We start from the raw sequence: 20,465 nt of genomic DNA, 5'->3' as shown, positions 1-20,465 counted from the left end.
TGGCTATGAGTCACATTCCACATTTCATGGGGGATGATACGGTGGCTCGTTCCCCACATAGAAAGGAGGCAGAGGTATGCAACTGTCTCTCAAGCCACAGAAAGTCCCTTGGCTCAACTGGACACGCATCCGCGTTTGTCGGGTTGCCAGGCAACAGGGAGTAACAAATACTTGTGAGTCTGGTACTGAAGGGGTGAAAAGCGGACCTCTCCAGAATGTCTCCATCACTTACCATAATAAGAGTCCTACCCAAGTGCTGCTCTGCTTTGGCTGACGTAAATCACCTTCTATTCTGGCCAAGAGCTCAGGAGCTCAGATGCTTCCAAGTACGAGTTTCTGATGGTGTGTAATTTATAGTCCATGAACCTCAGTTTCTTCATCTGTCATATGGGGTGATAATCTCACGGAAGACTAAATGAGTTAATAGCTTCGAGTTCTTAGGCAGTGCCCAGCAAATGCATGCTCAGTGAACCCCAGCTACTATTACTGCCTACACTTGTAACTAGAGTTTTCCTGCCTGGCCCACAGTCAGGACAAATCTCTGTCACCCGCCAGTCCCACAGCCGCTCAAACCCGACCAAGTAAACACAGAGACTAATATTGATTACAAACTGTATGGCCATGGCAGGCTTCTTGCTAACTGTACTTATAGCTTAAATTAATCCATTTCCATTAATCTATACCTTGCCACATGGCTCGTGGCTTACCGGCATCTTCACATGCTGCTTGTCATCATGGCGGCTGGCAGTGTCTCTCTGACTCAGCCTTCCACTTCCCAGCTTTATTCTCCTCCTTGTCCCACCTACACTTCCTGCCTAGACAATGGCCAATCAGTGTTTTATTTATTGACTAATCAGCAACATATTTGCCATACAGAACATCCCACAGCATACACTGTGTTTGCCCAGCCGACTTGGTAGGAAATGTTCTTCTGGAACAGTAGAGAGGTCTGCCGATATGGTCTCTCCTATTCTGGGGATCTGCCCTGGAAGACAAGTTGCTTTAGCTGCCTCCCTAGCCCACCGTACTTCTCACGCTCTAGCTGTGGGTACCGACTTGATTTTCCTTGCTAGTTTCCGTCACGGGAGCAGATGTTGAGCCCCTGGCATGCTGGGAAGCATCTCTCTGATGCTTGGCCCCTGCCCTTCCCTCCCCATCCTTGCCTTGGGTCATTCTCAGCCTTCCCTGTGGCTAAGGAGCCAGATGGCACCCACCTTGCCAGCTGGCCTTTAAAGAGGTGGAGCCCATCCTTGTTCTTCCCAGCAGTCACACTTCCTCCTTGTGGCGTCTTGTCCCATCTACCCCCAGTGCTGGTGAACTTTCCTCAAAAGCCCTACTGGGAGGTTTCCAGACCAGCAGTAGTCGACACAGGCCCTCCCATTACCACTTTTTCTGGCTTGGGGTGTGTGTGTGTGTGTGTGTGTGTGTGTGTGTGTGTGTGTGCGCGTGCGCGCTAGGTTGCGTGTGAACATGAGGAGGCCAGAGGCTGACTTCAGATGTCTTCTTCAATAGCTCCCCACCTATTTTTTTTTTTTTTTTTTTTTTGGTTTTTCGAGACAGGGTTTCTCTGTGTAGCTTTGCGCCTTTCCTGGAACTCACTCTGTAGCCCAGGCTGGCCTCGAACTCACAGAGATCCGCCTGGCTCTGCCTCCCGAGTGCTGGGATTAAAGGCGTGCGCCACCACCGCCCGGCTCACCTAATTTTTTTGAGACACTGTCTCTCTCAGAACCTGTAACTCGCCCATTTGGCTAGACTGGCTGGCCAGTGAGGCCCCCAGGGATGTTTCTGTGACTTCCCGTCAGTGCTGGGGTCACAGGCATGTGCCACCATGCCTGGCTTTTCACATGGGTGCTGGGGATCTGAACTCTGGTCCTTACACACCAAGCCCTTTACCTTTCGAGCCCTCCCTCCAGCCACGCCCAACCCTTGTGTCCACCTTTTCTCTGCAGAGCAGGGTTTGGCAAATGAGGATGTTGCCATGGAGCAGCAGATCATGTCCACTGTCTTCTAACGAGCACGCACAGTAGGTTCTCCACATTCTTCTTAGGAAACAGCTTTATCCAGACGTAATCCCCCCGCTGTTCGCCTGACTTGGGTCAGGCAGGCTCAGGACTCCCCCTATTTAATCTTTTCTTGGGCAGGGGGAACTGGTTTTCCTGGCATGGCCTCTACCCAGCCTGGTGCCATTCTTAGTGGAGACGCCCCCCCCCCCCCCAGCAGCTAGTGGAATCTTTGTGTTCCCCCCATTCCTCTGAAGATTTGCCAGCGTGAAGTGTGGGAGTGAGGTCAGCCAGAGTCACGGGATTGGGGGGTGGGGGGTGGTAGCGAGTTGCAGGTCAGAGCACCAGCACACCAGCCATGGGACTGTTCAATGTTGACACTCATCTGACCTGTCCCTAGACAAGGGAGCATCTGTGTGCTGGGCTGGGCAAGGTCTCCCTCTGGGGCTTATGTGTTTGGGATTTCCTGCATAGGGACCTTGCACACCTCCTGTAAAAACCTGCCCCAGGGAATTTCTTCTTGAACATCTCAGTGACAGGCAAAGGGACCCTTCTCTCCTGTTGTTGAAAGGGTGGAAAAAAAAAAAAGAAAAATGGAAACCTAGCAGGCAAAAAGCTAACATGCTCATACTTAGGATGAGCCATGACCACCCGAGGAGGGTCAGAACGCATGGAGATCTATTGGGGTACTGGGGGACAGGCTCTGGCTTTAGTGTCAGTCGATGCTGGCCGTTTGGGGCTGTGGCTCCATTCCCACGCTTGCTTGTCCTGGCAGGGGAAGGACGCCGCCTTCCTCCCTCCTTGTGCGCTGCTGTGGGATTTATACACCAGGTAGCTGCACTTGTGACCCAGTCAGTGAAGCGCCTCTTCCTCAGATGATTTATCTCACATGGCTGAGGAGGAAGGGCTTCTGAGGAAACCTTCAGACTCCTTTCAACATAGAATAGTGCTGGCTGTGTGAACCAGAGGGAAGCCATCTTTTTCTTCCTGGAGTACCCAGGACTTAGAGTCAACCACGGGGCGAGGCCCGCAGCCAGCATTTGCCAGACAGACACGGAACTGGGTAGGTCCTGCGGGGCTACTCCCCCGGCTCCGTTAGCCTGAAGAACAACGTAGCCTTCCCTATAAAAATCCACTTTCTCATGGGCTGGGAAAACTTGGGCCTTGACAGTGATTTCCATTTCTTTCATTTACATCCTAATGTTAGAGGGACTGAAGAGCCGAACGTAGACACTAGCAACCAAGACTATGAAAGGAATGCCATAAATATCCAAAAGCAGGCAATTCGTTTCCCTCCGGTGGCTCTCTTCCCAGAAACGGCTGCCGGACTGAAAAGAATGTTGTGTTGCCGGGTAGCGATAACACACATTTCTCCAATGCTTTGTAGCAAAGTCCTTTCCTGTTACAATTTCATTGCGCTCGCTGCTCGGCGCCCAGAGGCAGGTAAGACAGTACTGTCTTAGGGTGAAGGAAGTACTCCCTTGCCGTAATGAATCATTTCAGTGCTGGAAGTTTATTTCCTAATTCTTAGAACCGTTGGTGTTTGCATGTGTGGCGTGCATGCATGTCTGGGCATACATGGTATGTGGGTGCAGGCACAGAGTTGACATCAGATGTCTTCCTTGGTTATTCTCCACTTTACTTACCGAGGCGGGAACTCTGGCTGAACATGGAGCTCGAGGATTCAGGCTAGTCTAGCTAGCCAGCTTTGGCGCTAGAGACCCCCTGTGTCCCCAAGTGCTGGCCACCACACCTGGCCAGCGTTTACGTGGATGCTGACGATCTGAAATGTGGTCCTCATCCTTCATCCTAACTGTAAAACAAGAAAGACAAACTCTGCTTGTAGGATTACTGTGCAGATTCTGTGAGCGGAGGTATGAATCATCCCAGCCACACAATACCTGCTAACTCAGCGGGTAGCTTTTGCTATTACAAAATTGTCACAATAATACGGATGAGAAAGTGGCCAAAGGCTGGAGAGCACATCATTCCTGGGCAGCAGGACCAATGTGCAAATGGAGTCTTCAGTCTCTGATGTCACTCCTCTTAACCACCCTGTGGACATCAGGAATATTTTGGGGGCTTTGGCTGCCAACATTTCATCATTCCTTGTCTCCAGATCACCCATTTTAAATGTCCGCTTTTGTATTCACAGAACATCATCAAGAAAGTGATTGGGCAGAAGTTTGTGTACAAGTTCGTCTCTTTCCCGGATATCCTAAAAATGGATCCTCACGCGGTGGAGATCAGCCGGGAGAGCCTCCTGCTGCAGGACAGCGACTGTAAGGTGTCCCCCGAAGGCCGAGAGGTCCACAAGCATGGCTTGTCCGCCCTCAAAAGCACAAGCCGAAACGAATACATCCACTCCGGCCTGTACTCCTCCTTCACCATCAATTCCCTGCAGAACCCTCCTGAGGCCTTCAAGGCCATCAAGACGGAGAAGCTGGAGGAGCCCTGTGAAGACAGCCCCCCTGTGGAAGAAGTCAGGACTGTGATCAGGTTTGTGACCAATAAAACCGACAAGCACATCACCAGACCTGTGGTGTCCCTGCCTTCCACATCCGAGGCCGCGGCAGCGTCCGCTTTCCTGGCTTCGTCGGTCTCGGCCAAGATCTCCTCTTTAATGTTGCCAAATGCTGCCAGCGTCTCATCTGCGTCACCCTCCTCATCTCGGTCCCCATCCCTGTCCCCCAACTCTCCCCTCCCTTCCGAACACAGAAGCCTCTTCCTCGAGGCAGCCTGCCATGACTCGGATTCTCTGGAACCCTTGAATCTGTCATCGGGCTCCAAAACCAAGTCTCCATCTCTTCCCCCAAAAGGCAAAAAACCCAAAGGCTTGGAAATCTCTGCACCTCAGCTGTTGCTCTCCGGCACCGACATCGGCTCCATCGCCCTCAACAGCCCAGCCCTCCCCTCAGGATCCCTCACTCCAGCCTTTTTCACGGCACAGGTAAACACTCTTCCCAGGGGCCTCGTGGGGAGAAGGAAGAGCCACCCCCATAGTCCTCGAGAGTTCTCCCTTGGCCAGTGTCCCAGAGTCACTGTGTATACTGAGAGGCGCACCCGAGGAAAGGCTTGGTATCCTGGCAACAGGGGGACATTTGCTCTTTGTGACTCAGAGTAACCTCAGATGGATCATGCACATAGGCTATGAGGGTGGGGAGACCTCTGGGGGCATTTGCACTTTTGGGGGGGCATTTTAGGCCTTAGGAAGTTTTTATGGCATGATTTTCTGAAGGCACGTAGAAGTCACGTGCGTCCAATGAGAAGATCCGTGTTCACGGATAACAGTGTGAAGCTGCGTGTGTCATGTTGACCTTTAACAAGAAACTCAAGGGTTCCACGCAGAAGGAAAGTCCCCACCAAAAGCAGGGGTGCTGGGGGGGGAAGCTCCATGGGGAGAGGAGAGCCAGCTCACACAGTGTGAAAGTCTTAGCTGCTGTGAGTCCCTGGAGAAGGTGACCTTTTTTTTTTTTTTTCCTGGCAAAATGTCATAGTGGTGTGTGGTTCAGCTGCAGCACAGAAAGAAGAGGTGGTCCTGGACCACAGCGTGGTAGTGGTAGAGGTTAGCATTGGCTTAGCCTTTGCTTCTGCCTCCCCAGCTTCCTAGGTGTGGGACAGGGTGACAGTGCTCTCTGAGTGATGCCGTGTAGTGACAGTACACTGGGGGGGTGGCCATGCTGCCCTACCTAGCCAGCTCCAACCAGCTGCCCGGCATTATCATCCTGGAGCTTTGTGGCTCCAGGTGGGATCACACTGTAGGTGGGCTGGAATTCCGGGCCCCGCCTCTGTCATGGTCATGGCCGTCTTGGTTGGCCCCAACAGTAGACACCAAATTCTCTTGGCATGTGCCAGATACTCGCCACACACCGGTGGCACGCACACCTTGCCATCCATGCCACAGCAGCCCCCTGGTGTGGATACTACTGCCATTTCAACTGACTAGCTGGGGTGGCCAGGGTACGGGGGTGATGTACCTAAACTCGGTCCCATGGCTTGTACGTAGGAGGAATGAGTTTGGACCTGTTTTGTCTGCCTCCAGCGTCCACTCAGAAGCCAAACACTCTCTGCTGCCATCCTCCGGGGATGGGGGGTGGGGGGTGGGCGAGCAGCTGTTTGACCCTGACTGACAGCAGACCACAGTTTCTGCAGACCAGCTGCCAGCAACTCTTTGCTACTTTGCTTGGCAAGGCTTCCCAGGCAGGGGTGACAGGACGGCTCCCTCTTGGGAAGTGGCATTCATGACTGAGGAGAGAGAGGCGCAGGACTCTTGTGATAGGTTGGGACGGGCACATGCACTCCCAACCATTAGCATTCCCTAACAAAGCAGGGCTGTCTGGCAATGTAGCAGCTCATGCAAGTAAGGGATCAGAGCTACCAGGTGGACAGTCTGGCCTCCGTGTTTATGACTGTAAGGTTGAGAGTGGTCTAGAACCAGGCCAGGTCACCTCCTGTCTTGGTGTTTTTAAGTTCTCTGCGAGCCTGGATCACCGACTCCGCGCGACGTAGCCCTGGCTATCTCGGGGGAAAATCCCTCAGGTTTCTAGTGTGGCTTTGGGCCTAGCTACTCTGAACTTAGTGGGGTGGACCTCTCAGAGGGGCTGAGGGAGGCAGGGCTGGGGACCTTGACCTGAGATAGGGATCCTAGCATGTGGACAAAGCATTAATCCCAGGAGATAGAACCTCTGGCCTAGAGCCTGGAGGAGAGAATGCTTAGGGAAGGAAGCCAGGCTTCTGTAACAGAGGCCTGTGGGCCTCAGGCATCTGGGAGTCAAGCTGAGAGGACTCCACCTTCATTGAGTGAGTACTAAGAAATTCAAAAATGGGCCCAGGCTTCCTGGGAGAGAGAGAGACAGAGAATGAGAGAGTTTGGGAGGAGGGTGCTTGGGGACATAGTGGAGCCTCAGGACCTAAACGCCACCAGAGGTTCCTTTATGTTCCTGGAGTGTGGGCCCTGCTCCTGGTGTGGTTGTGGGCAACAGAGATGGGGGAAGGGCAGAGATACAGTAAAACTCAACCACGCCTGCCTTCTCTCAGCTGTTGGTGGTTTATCTGGGACCAGCCGGGCCGCCCGGGCTTATCCTGACAAGCCTTAGGTCCTTCAGGACTGGCTGTGCTTGAAGTTGGTGTAAGATTTAGATTTGTAGAGAAGCTCCCTCCAACAAGTTGCTCCAGAAGCTTACTCACCCACCCTCGGCTCTCCCACCCACCCTCGGCTCTCCCCCTTGGGGGGCGGGCGCGGGCGGGGTTCAGAACCAGAATGCACAACATCCCCTTGAACCCTTCCTATGGGAGGGTTTACTCCCTGGCTCATGGGCTTCCTTGCCCACCTTAGTTAGCACTTCCCCTTAGCCGTGGAAACATTCTCTTCTCCTGTGGGGTGGCTTTGCGCAGTGGGACCCTGTGGGCACATGGCATTTGGTCACCTGTGAGAACACCCTCTAAACCTTTGCCCTGGGGAGGGGAAACTTTCTTTACAAGAGAGGAAACGTGTGCTGCACTAACCCAGTCCCCTAAAAGTGAGGGAGCCTTGATGCGCCGCATCACGTGATTACTGTCCCGTTCCACATCACGTCGTTAGATCCAAATCCAGATTTGAACTCTTCACCTCCAGCTTGATGTGCAGAGAAGAAAACCAGCGTGATTCTGCCAATCCCTCGGTGCCCCCGGAGCCACCTCATGGCAGGAACACTTGTGATTCCTTTAGCAGGAGCTATAGAGAGCCGGGGACGTCACCCTGGGTTTTAAGTTTATAATAAGCAACAGTTGCCAGCGCGGACAGTCAAGAACTTCTCCAACAAGGGTCTGTAAAACTCAAACAAAAGTCAAATAGGTATAGAGATGGGAGGCCGCCAGAGCTCAGCCACAGAGGTCCTATCCGAATGTCGCCGAGAAGCAAGGCCGCTTGCGGTCTCTGTTGGCACAAGCTACCAAATTGGAGGCAGAGGGGGAGGAGCTGGGGTGTGAAGTCCCCCCTGGCCTCTAACCAGGCACCTTGGCAGGCTGAAGTGCCAGCTGGAACTTCCGGTTCGTTTTTTTTGTCCCCTCCTCCTGTCATTTTCCCTTTGTGTCCCATTACTCCTGTCTCCCCGAGGCGAAGTTAACTCAGGATCCAGGGCCGATGCGTTACCTTTCTCGTTTATGCCAAGACTCATGTTCATCTCACCTGTACTGTGCAAGATGCTGAAATCAGATCCCTTCTAGCACGGGGCAGGCATTCACCCTCAGAGTCTGAGTATGCATGCCCCAGGGTGTTTGCTCAGCAGCCGCCCCGGATTAGTGCTGACTGAGTGGAGACAGCCTGCTAGGTCTGAAATGCTAAACTCGACTTCCTTTATTATGGGGTGGCCAGACGGCTTTGATCCGGAGTCAGAAGGCGGGAGTCTGGAGCAAGGGAGAGCAACCAGAGTGCAGGCATCCTGTTGGCTCCCGCTTCTAGGGTGGTTTCCATCCTCCTGTCTCTTGTACCATCCTCAGAAGAAAAACAGGGTGTCTCTTCTCTCCCTTCTCCAAAGGGTCGTTCAACTTCCTTCTTACTCTGTTAACACTTCCCCAGCCAAGCCTCCAGCTTTGTTTATGATGACCTTTCCTACAGGCTGAGAACTTCCTTGTAGGAGGTAGGTGAGAAGGTTCTTGGCTCCCGCGTTGTGGGCTGCCCCAGATAAACACCCCAAGAGAGTGACCTCCCTCCTTGTGCCCTGGGTCCCCTTGTTGCTTCTCTGCTATTGAGGGCTCATGGCTCTTCTTATCTGTCTTCTCCACTGCTTTCAATACTTCTATCCGACGCGCGAGATTCTCCTTACCCCTTTCCTTCAGATCGGAGCTGCACAAACTCTTATGGGATTCCAGTCCTCTTTCAAGTCTTTAAAACTATGATTTTATTGAATTAAGACAACATTGTGGCTTTCTAGAGATCGTCACTTCTGGAGGTTTTATACACACACACACACACACACACACACACACACACATTGTATGTGTGATGGCGGGGTGTGTGCTGCAGTGCACGTGTGGAGGTCAGAGGGCAACTTATAGGAGTTGGTTCTTTCCTTCCACTATGTGAGACCCAGAGATTGAACTTCAGCCTGGTGGCAAGTGCCTTTACCACTGACCCAACTTTTCTAAAATAATGTTTAACTGGGGTGCTACTATGGCAGAGTCCGTGTGCCTCCTGCATCGGTTTTAAGGTGTATGTGCTGGGGTTCCTCCTCGACTTTTCCTAAAGTCTGAATGATTTTCCTGTTGTCTCAAGCACCCACTCAAGACATCAGCAGATACTTGCCACTGAGGAGATGCTGCACATTCTGTTAGGTAGCGAATGCCTCCTCTTTTTAATCAGCTCGAACGGAGCTGGTCACTGAACACCCAGACGCTTCCTTGCTTGCCCAGGGTTAGTAGAGAGACACGGTTCTCGTTCTCACGAGCTTACAGGTGCTGCTCACAAGGTCAAGAATATGGGCCAATATGTAATTTAGGGTCATGAAATCTGCCTAGGAGGCTGAGACATGAGTTGACAGGACATTAACAGCTTCTAGAGGCATAAGCCAAGTGGAACACACATTCCTCATTAGAGTAAATAAATAACCACTGAACCTTGATTTTGCAAGACGTAAAAAGGACATAAGTGACTAGTTTTACAACCTTGGGTCCTAGTGTAAGGATTCTGTCCTTAATACGTCATCAGCCTGTGACGGCGTCACGAGGGCCGCATTAACCCCTTCACCTAGCCATGATGAAGTGCACACATGTGCATGCACACACACACACACGAGACAGTTAGGACCTGCAGAGGAGACCCAAAGAGCACAGGGAACAAGATGATTTGGCTCCTTTCCCTAATTATGAGGGGGGGGAGCACCATCCCTGTGTAAGCTGCTGTGGTTGGAGCTAAGGATACAGCCTGGATGGAATAGTCCCCGAGAGCTGGGAGGCACAAAGGGCATGTTTAGGAAGAGGGGATTCATTTGCCCGGAGGAGTAAGAGAACATGGAGTGTTGCTAAGGGACGGGTGGTCACACTTGGGTCAGGCGGAAGCAGTAGGAACCTTTCCGTTACACAGGATGGGAGCGCTGCGGGCTGAGAGGAGCGTGAGACAAGGATGTGGAAGAGCTCTGGGTATCAGAGGAAGAGCTGTAGTTTTGTCAGATGGGAAGGTATCCTCAAAGGTAAAGTCAGCAGTGTGGGGGAGCCGGAGGAAGCCGGAGGGGTCTGAGTGACGGTATTAACTGTGTTGGCGAAATTACCCCGATGGCATACATCTAGAAGGGGCCGCTGTATCCGGGTAGGATACCTTGTAATAGACACTCCAGCGAAAGGACATTGAAGCTGTCAGGCCGTGACAGGCACAGCCAGAGGAGCTGGATCTGGGAGACATTTGGAGAGTACCGGCCACAGGCCATGGTGACCGCAGGGGTAAGAGAGAGCTGGAGGTTGAACACAAAGACCGCGGGAAGCTACTGGAGAAAGGGTAACAAGTGTGGACTGTGATAAATCAGAGGTTACACTCAGGTCAAGATGTACCAGCTCAGAGAACCAGGGGCCAGAGTTAAGGAGTCACCAACATGCGAGGGACGGTTAAAACCACGGGAACCAAGCTGGGTAGTGAGGGAAGCTAAGTGTGGAAAGGTTGGTGATAGAGTCATCTAGGAATCTCTGTGTGATAAGCCCAGGACACATAAAGCCAAGGAGGAGGGTTCACAGAGGGAATTTACGAGGTACGTATTAGGTTTTAGGGGACGTAGCATTATGGCTAAGGAGGCCTTTTTTTTTTTTTTTTTTTTGTCCTGAAACTGAGTGGAGTTTGAATGAACGGTGTTTCAGAGTGACTAAGTTGGCAGTATGTACAGAATGGATGGGGAGGGGGACATGACACATGAGGCCAGTGGACTGGTCTAGGTGGCCGTTGTAGAATATCACTGGTTGAGTGACATTCTGGTTGAGTCTTGAATGCAGATGAAGCAAAGAGATAGAAAGTGATTTCAAGGAAGGCAGTGACTGGATGCTGCAGGAAGGGCCACGTGTGCAGACATCATGTCTTGTGTTTTTCTTGCTTCTGCAAATATTTCCCGTGTCAGTCAGGGTATACATTGAGATACAGGACTGCTGGTACTGCCTGCTGAAATTGAAGTCTTAAGAAGCAGCGGATATGAAAGATGAGTTCAATTTTGAACACGTAGGTCATTCCAGGCAGAGAAGCTAAATGAAAAAACTGAATTAAGAGGATGAGGCCTGACTACCCCTCAAGTATGGAGATTTTTGTTGAAGATACGAGGGAGAAGGCAGGCAGAGGGAAGAGTCCAGGCTGAACATGGCCAGCAGACTAAACTGGACCATGCGAGGAGAGAGGGAGAGCAAGAGAGGAACTGCCTATGAAGAGAGGTAGCCTGGGCCAAGAGACCAGCATGGCCAAAATGGCTGAAAGATACAGGGATCAAGCTGGGGAAGGGGAAGCAAAGCCCCGCCCCTGGGAGGGAGGGGTTTAGGGTAGGGGGCAGGGTGAGAAGTGCTGGGCGGAGCCACCGGTACCAAGTGAGACTTGTCCTGGGTTCCGATGGGAGAGCACAGTACTGCAAAGTCCTTTCGCTCATCAAGCACTTGGGGACTGAGTTATCAGGAGGAAACAATGAAACTCCCCAATGGCTGTGGGAAGAAATTCCACTTGCTTGAGGAGAGGCCAGGGGTCTACTTTGAGAGGGTGGCGTTTTTTTGATGGGCAGAGGTAGATGGGTAGAAAAGGCTGAAGGATGTGATGCAGACAAAGGGCCATGGACCAGGGCACACAGGTGCAACACATCTGGATGAGGCCAGCTTCTGTGGTTAGAGGTCATATGTATAAGTGAAGTTGAATGGTGAGGAAGAGGAAGGAGATCCTTGTGGGGAACTCCTTTTTCCTTGTAAATGGATTTCCATTGACCTTGGGTGGCTTTCGCTTGGATCTGGGACTCCTATGGCCATTCGTTAAGACAGCCATTCCCAGGTGGACTGGAAGAAGCCGTATGGGCTCTTCCTGTAGCTCTCCTCTCCCCAAGCCCCCCAGGTCCTTCTTGCAGGTCTCCCTCCAGGAGGGCAGGCAGAGACGCAGGGCTCTGCCATGTCCTGAGATAACCCAGGCAAGGCTCTTGAGCAAGTTCCCCTTCAAAGTTCCCAAGTAGTTCTTCTTTTAAGGTCACAGGATCTCCAGGGAGCGCAGCGATCGGAGGAGGAGTGAATGAAGTCATTTCACAACGTTTATTTGCATAAATTATAGAAGACATTTCAACTGTATTACCATGAGAAACAGAAGGCCCCTGCATTCTAAGTACTTCCTGTATTCCTTGGGAGCAAATGTGCAAACACCTCCAACCCAGAGGGGCATGTAAATTGCAGACTACGGAAACAGAAATCCTGTTTTACATATTGCCCAGAGGTGTGAGTTTGTGGCCTTCGGTGAGAAACATGTAGCTGTCCTGTATGGTTTAGAAGACTGTGTAGACTTTGAGAAGTCTTCATTGAGGGTAACCCATAAAGCCCTAACATTGGGTATTAAATGTTAGTGTGACACACTGTGGTTCGAACCTAGCTCTGGAGTATCATGTAAATTAGTTCTCAGATCACCTGAGTCTGTTGCCTGGAGCCCAACACACCTGCAGCGGCTTTCACAGAACTTTTCTCCACACAGTTGAGAATTTCTCCCATGAATAAAGCCCATTCAATGAGTATGTCAGGTACGTCTTATCGTTAATACTGATTCACTAGTTTACAAAAATATTAGGACTTGGCATGACTTGAGTCTCTTAGACTTGATATTTCTGTGTGTCGGTTGTACATAGATTAAGAGTTTCAGCTGGATTATATTATCTTCCCAGCAACCCTACAATAATAGCATGCATTTTCATTCTTACCATTTAACAGATTGAGATCGAGGTCCAGAGAGGCTAGATTTCTTGTCTTAGGTTGTCTAGCTAGTGAGTGGAGGTTCTGACATGGGAACCTTGGCAGAGCTCATTAATTTTTAACTGTGAGGCCAGCTGGCCTAGCATACTTGTGAAATTGCCTACGACTAGGGAAAAAAAAAATGGAACGCTGATTCACAACACGAATTTATCCCAGTAACCTCGTAGGCCGTTCACGGTGCAGAAGGAAATGCCGTGGAACCAAAGACTCAAATAACTTGGTTTAAATTTGTTTACCTGTCAGCACTTGGGCTGGATGTTTGTCTCTCTCCCGCCGAACAGAGCAAACCTTTCAATTTGGGTTTAAGCTCCAATGTTCCTGATAATTACTGAAGCTGCTGAGGCCAGTTCTAGGAAAAAATAACACGGCAGCATCCAGCATGATGCAATCTGAAACGCTGGCGCCTTTGCCGAGTTCTTACACAAAGAGTCTCATTGAGGGGCTCCTTCTGGTCACCAGAGGTGCAGACACCCTGGGCCAGGGAGCTGGCCTCTGCGGAGGATAAAAGCCGTGCACATTTCCTGGCTCGGGCGGGTTGTTTCTCCTGCCCTTTAGCTGGCTTGTGGGCCAGGACTCCTGCCGAGTGTGGGCAAGCAAATGCCAATCCTGTCACTTCTAAGAAATGCTAAGTTCTGGCCCTACAGCCCGACTTTCCATTGCCAGGGCGATGAATTCTTCCCAGCCCCACGTCCAGAGGGAAGTCTGCAAATTCAGCTCAGGGGCTCTGAACAAGCTGCTGCAGACTCTGCTGATAGGATGTCAATTATTAAAGGGCTGTTGATAACAGTCAGTGAAGCTTGAGAAGACTTTTACGAACACGTGTGTGCCCATGTAAAGTAATAGGTGCCCACTGTGGCCGAATAGTCTGGTAAGAAATGAAGCCCTCCCAGGGATACTGTTTTGTCTGTACACTTCTTTGTTGACTGGGAACGGAGGAAGAGGCTGAAGGAACTGTTCTGACAAGCTGCTACAAACCCGACTTTTCCACCGGAATGTTTAGGCAGGGGGACTTGCCTAAGAATTGTGGATAAAATGAGCAAAAAAAATAAATAAACTTAAAACTGCTGATAGCCGTGCAGACCGAACTCAAGTTGCCCAGTTTTCATGAGAAGGCAAGGTTTGGTTCACTCTCCATGGCCAGTGCCCCTAACTGGTTCCTGGGCTCCTTTTGGTCATGGCTGGCGTTAGGTGAAGCCCTAACAAGACCTGCCTGTTGCCTTGTCTTCTAGACACCGAATGGACTGCTGCTGACCCCGAGTCCGCTGCTCTCCAGCATACATTTCTGGAGCAGCCTTAGTCCTGTAGCTCCATTGAGTCCCGCCAGGCTGCAAGGGCCAAACACACTCTTCCAGGTAAGGGTTTACAACGAACTTTTCAACATGGCTCACCCATGGCTTGTCCTCTACATCCCATATATACCTAGTTACTATGTTAAGTTTCCAAGGGGGATTCGTAAGGATTGGGCTGCACAGCTTTTTAGAGACAATGTCACTGAGGCAGAAAAGATGTGCTCATGTCAGGAATCCAAACATGGGATTGTTCAAGTGTTCTGGATATTAGTACATGACTAGGAAAACTGGAAATCTACTACAGGAATTATTTGAAATTAAAAAAAGCTTTCATAACGCTCAATAAAGGACTTTAAAATATGAATCCAACAAGCCAATATATTCACATAGAAAACATTAAAAAATAAAAAGAGTTTTTCCAAAACTGGAGTAGAAGTTACCTGGACCAGTCTATAATTTATAACCAAACTCTAATTTTGGAATACAATACCGTGCAGCATATGGTTAAAGAATAATGAAGGACCTTCCTGAGTTAGGGGAGCACATTCATTATTCATTCAGGTTCTGGAATCTTCCAGGATTCTTTCTCATCATCACGGGGAGGTCAGTATTTCCTCCGAGTCCCAAAGACAGCTTACTCACCCACTCAAGGGGTGAACCCAGGCAGGGGCAGGCGTGAAGCAAAGGTAGGTGGACAGGATGCCAGCCAGCTCTTCGTTCCCCAGTTCTGGCTCCATCATCTTATCTAGCCTGCTTCCCCTGTCCTAGTGTGGCTCCCCCCCAACTGACCGTAGCTCCTTGCTCACACGGCATTTAGCATGTTGCTCTGGCAAACTCTCCTGGAGAGTGGGTCCCCAAATGACGGGAATCATGTTCTGGTCACTGTGCCATTTCCCAGCATCTAGGATATCAGCTGGTGCACAACTGTCAGTCATCACTGATGACCTAGTGACAAGACACCAAAGCGCAGATGGCAGTAGACGGTGAGAGGGGCTCAAGTCTCCTCAGTTGGTCACTGTGCTTCTGAAGGTATTTGCTGAGCCCCTCTCTGCAAGAACACAATGTATACACGATAGGATTTAGGGTCTCCTTGGAAGGGCGGGTGAGCCACAGAGGTTTTGATTGCTATCATGTTGCCCCCTGGTTTCCTAGCAGGCTTGGAGTAGGGTGTCATGATGTGACTGTTCCCTGGAGGACTCGGGTTTCCTTCTCTCCCTGGCCCTCAGTCCCCATCACGGCTCAGTTCCAGTCAGGCACGGTGAACATGGCGATTGTTACGATTCTAACCGCAAGTGGCATGTTCACGTAGAAGCGGAGTGGGAAGGAGTTGTAGGAATACAGAGCTCCTTGGGAGTGGGACTGCAATAATATATTAAAGACTCTAACATGGAGTTTTTGTAGAGTTCAGTAAATATCTAAATAACAAGCAGCCTCTCATTTCCATTTTATTGGGGGGCTTGGAGACCTCCTTGGAAAGCCACAAAGAACTCATGGAGCCTTATGTTCCTATTCCAGTCTCCCAAACAGTAAATACAGCTCATGCCCATAGTCCATAGATAGCCAGGACCTCTAGGAGCTGGGAGCTGCCCATAAAATATACCCATGGTTCTGTGAAGTCAGCATGCACATGAGTCACATGGATAGTGTGTCAAGTAAAGATGCTCTGCCCACACTAGGGCTTCTGATTCATGAGGTCTTGGATAGGGTCTGATAAAACATTGATTTTTTTTTGTTTGTTTTTCGAGACAGGGTTTCTCTGTGTAGTATTGGTGCCTTTCCTGGTTCTCACTCTGTAGAACAGGCTGGCCTCAAACTCACAGAGATCTGCCTGCCTCTGCCTCCCGAGTGCTGGAATCAAAGGTGTGGTCACCGCCGCCCAGCCTGATAAACATTTTATTCACATTTCTAATGTTGCTCTAGTGTAGGAACCATATTCTGAGAACTGTTATCGACTAGGGGTTCCTAATTTACACTTCAAGTTCTGCAGCTTACTGCACATAAAGGCCATCTGCAAAGAATTTCAATTTTAATTTTACCAAACAAACCTGTTTTCACTCCAAGAGCCATTCAGAAAACAAGTGGAGAGGTTGGGGGATGGGGCTACCACTTAGCCTGGATGGCCGACAGGTTGCATGGCCTGACGTTCCTAAGGTACGGCTGCATCCATGAGACAAGGGAAAACCACTTTGTGCCTTTTAAAATATCACTACTCTTTGCATACAAAAAGAGCCATGGAGTGTGGTAAAAGTTAGAGGTGGCAGTTTTAAAAATGGTAAACCACAACCGTGCTAACAGGAATGAGGTTTCCAACTAAAAATAATAGGCACCAAAATGGATTTCTCAGAATTCAGATTACTATTGTGCCCCTTCCAAATGAATACAATTAACAAGCCTCATTTACATATAATAGGTGTTAATAAACGAAAGAGAAAATACAAGTTTCCTGTGTGATCTCTGGGAAAGCAAATGGAAATCCTTAGGGAAAGACTTGTCCTCCACAGAAGATCTCCTGAGACAATTATGTATCTTCCTGCCTATCTTAGAGGGAAAGGGACAGGCACAGGGTCACACACTACACCTCTGGCTAGCCTGGAACTCACTTTGTAGCCCAGGCTGGCCTTAAACTCACAGTAGTCCTCCTGCCTCAGCCTCCTGGATGTTGGGATTACAGATGTGCACTAGCATACTTAGACCATGATTAGGGCAGATCTGGCAGGGTTTCAGCAAAGAGAGAAGGACAGAGGTATGCTTTCTATCTGCAGTATGTTTTAGTGGAGAAGAGGCGCCAAAGACGGGGCCGTGCATGACTCGAGAGCCTGATCTACCAATACAGCGCAGTTCGGTTTCAGCTGGCCAGGTGATCAGATCAGGACTGCACCTCACAGGCAGGTACACGCGGAAACAAGGGAGAAGTGACGCAATCCCCAACTGAGAACGTGTTCTGTCACTTTTTAGCTTGGCACGTTTTTACAGTCCTCCGTGGCAGGGCCTGTAGGAGATGCAGCCCAGGAAGAGCTGGAGCTGGATCAGCAGGGGGATGGAAGAGCTCTTCCCAGCTGGAGACCACGTAGTAAGGCTCCAAGCAAGAAGCTCCACCTGAGCTGAGACAGAGAGAGGGACAGGGCTTCCACAGAGAGAAGAATGTAGTTAGGTCTTAACACGTTTTGGATCAGGTGGGAAAAGCAGCTACAGGTCTCGAACTGTGTGCTCAGGAGCTTCCGCCCTCACCTGTTAATATTTTATACACCACAGGTATGAGAGTATGTTAGGAAAATCCCACTGATATGCATGTGAAGGAAAAGTGAGAGCCAGTTAAGGAACAGAACATAAAACGATAGAACATTAGACTGATCTGAACTGTAGCGGGCATGTGTTTAGCAGACGGTTCAGAGGTAAGAGAAAGACTTGGAGTTGGGTTTGAGGACTAGGGTAAGTACTGAAAATTATGTATAAACAAAGTTGGTGGGTTCTTAGAAGGTAGGGATGCTATTAATACCGGCTGGCATGCATCAGTGTGCTAAGTTACACTTTGCTTACTGCGTGCCAGACTTCAGCCCAAGTCACGTTTCTTTCTGTGTGTACTTCAAAGATGAGATTTGCCCAAGGTCACACAATAGTATAGGGAGGCGCCCTGGTTCCGGTTGGCCGGTATTCCTAACCCTGCCTCTCACAGACTCAGAGCGCCAAAGAGCAGGGTCTGTGAGGCTTCGGATTCAAGCATCTAAAGTGAGTGTAGCTAGCAAGTTCAGGGTATGGACTGGAGAAGAGAGAGGGGAGGTGGTCTGGGGAGTGTTGCAATTTAAGAAAGGCTGTGGTGGAGGAAAAGCAAATAAACACGCCAGGAAAACAAACAAACAAACAAACCCAAAAGCCAATCAAGAAGTATAACAACTGAGTGCATACACAGGAATTTCTAACACCTGGAAGAAGCTAAAACTAAAGATGATGCTTTTATAGCCGCCTATAAAAGAGAGAGAAGACACAACTGTTCTTAAAGAAGGAACGCCCAAGGCCAGTTCTGCTGTTCACCTGCAGTCACCAATGGGAGGGGTGACCAGGACATGGATGGTGTAAACCGCATTCCGATAGATCTAGGAACACACGTGAAACAGAGTCCTACAAAATGTAAAGATCTCAAAGCTGCCGGAAAGACAGAAAACTTCTGTGTGCCAGTTACCATTAAAGAACTGGGCAGTTTAGTGGAGCTGGAGATAAAACTTAGTTTTGCTTATGAGCTACGACTTTTAGTTAATCAGAACCTCTTTGGGTTATTTTTCTCATTTATAAAGTGAGCCTAAGAAGCTTACTTTCTATTCCTCAACACCCAATGAAATGGCAGCTCCTGAGAGGGTGGTGTTGGATGTGTTACTGAAATAGTTTGAAAAATTAAAAAAAAAAGTATTTACTCATTCTACAAATATTTATTGGACTTCTAACATGTGCCAGGCTCTGTAGTTTGATATTTGGTGTTGAAGTTTAATATTTAACTTTCCTGGACTAAACAGGGATTAAGCTAGGAGAGCACCTGGCAGATCAGCTGGACACATTTCATCTTTGGCAAGGCAGAACTCGAGCTGTGAGCAGTCACATGCTCAAAAGATGCTTTTCCTCGGTCTTCTTCATTTAGGATTATAGCTGAAGGATTTGTTCGGGTCATGAAGTCAAACCATAATGCTTCCATTCTGCATTTACCATTCTAGTTACCAACAATACAAAAGTCTCACTGTCTCCTTCTCTGGCTGTCACTGAATGCATTGATACTAAGTCAGAGAAAGTACTTTCTCATCTCCAAAATTAAGACAGTCTTTCTTTTACAAAAAGAGTCATCTTGTTTTTAATTACGTGTTTGTGTGCGTGCATGCCCACAGAGGCCAGGACAACAAGATCTCTGGCATAGGAATTAAATGTTGAGCCACGTGTGGGTGCTGGAACCAAGCTCAGGCCCTCTGTTAAGGGAGCAGTCAGCACTGTTAACTGCTGGGCTGTTTGTCCGGCTCCCTGGTCCTCATTTTAAACAAGTACTGACGGACAATTTTGCTGTGCTATGGAAAACGGACAGCGAATCTTGGTTTCTAGTTTCACACCCACCCACCCCCTCCCCGCAATATTTAAAGCAAATCATCAGGCTACATAGCTGAGAACCTTTAAAAACAGTAGTAGAGTAAGTTTTACAGCAACATGAAAGTATGCTTTGGGACCTCAGGCACACAGAATAGGGATATTTTCCGGGCCTCTCTCTGTGGCTCTAGGTAACCTTTGCAAACAGAGCAGCGACCAACTCCCATCCCTGGGTGCCGGGAACTACCTCCACTGGTGTGTCTGTGCGTGAAAAGAATGCAAACTCCTCAGTACATCTGCCACAATTACTGAATGCCTCTCATCCCTTACAGTTCCCCACACTGCTCAATGGTCACATGCCGGTGCCACTGCCCAGTTTGGACAGAGCTCCGTCCCCAGTACTGCTCTCCTCCAGCTCTCAGAAGTCATGATGACCGGGCGGCAAGGAAGGACTCAAAACTGATGAAGCCAGTTGTCCCCATGGGCTAGTTTACCTGTGTCATGAGAAGGACATTGTGAAACCCTGTTAATCTGGTTTGCACTTTTCATAACACGGATAATCTAGATGTATGTTAGCATTTTAAGAACCATTTTTTTATATATATATTCAGCTATATATGAAAGTCTGTTCTGCATTCAGTGGATTTTAATGTTTCTGTTTTTCTATCCTTTTAGCTCTGAAGTGTTGAGCACTGACAGTGAAGAACCTTTCTTAATGTTTTCTATATAACTAATACGGATGTGAAGCTTTTTATTGCTTTAATTCTGCATATGCTGAACTCTGCTTGTATACACAATATAACCAGCTGTGCCTTCCTTTGCATTTAGTTTTATGTACATGATTGATGTATTTCTAGTGTTAAGAGAAAATGTTTGAAGGACAAAAATAGCATCAAACAGCTCTTGGAAGAATGTTATTTTCACAAGTAGAAAACATGAAAAGTGTGCTCCTATCACTGTAAGAACTGCCTTAGACCCTCTTTTGAAATGAAAATCGGTAAATACAAATGTCCAAGTAATGTTTTTATAAGAATGAACGAAGCCATATTTAGACAATAAACATTCTTTAAAGAACATGTTCCAAAGTGCATTTTTAAAAAGATGAGCTTCTGAGTGGCCAGCTGCTTAGTGGCCATTTGAAGTAGCCTTTCTGCTCTGGGATACTGAAACTACACTACGTCCACAC

General features: G+C 49.2%; 1 protein-coding gene across 1 annotated transcript in view; it reads left to right on the top strand.

The window, feature by feature from the left end:
* The window catches only part of Elk3 (ETS transcription factor ELK3), a 64,170-nt gene extending 43,815 nt beyond the window's left edge, over positions 1-20,355 (top strand). The window contains exons 3-5 of the mRNA XM_052753127.1: positions 4,156-4,950; positions 14,162-14,284; positions 19,612-20,355. Coding sequence (XP_052609087.1) covers positions 4,156-4,950; positions 14,162-14,284; positions 19,612-19,710 — 1,017 coding nt within the window. The 3' untranslated portion in view covers positions 19,711-20,355. The remainder of the gene's footprint in view (positions 1-4,155; positions 4,951-14,161; positions 14,285-19,611) is intronic.
* The last annotated feature ends 110 nt before the right edge of the window (positions 20,356-20,465 follow it).

The sequence above is a fragment of the Peromyscus californicus genome, unplaced genomic scaffold (genome assembly GCF_007827085.1).
Source record: "Peromyscus californicus insignis strain IS unplaced genomic scaffold, ASM782708v3 Scaffold_24__1_contigs__length_46423439, whole genome shotgun sequence".
NCBI lineage: Eukaryota > Metazoa > Chordata > Mammalia > Rodentia > Cricetidae > Peromyscus > Peromyscus californicus.
The sequence above is the reverse complement of the archived record's forward strand: the minus strand, read 5'-3'. Positions and strand labels throughout refer to the sequence as shown.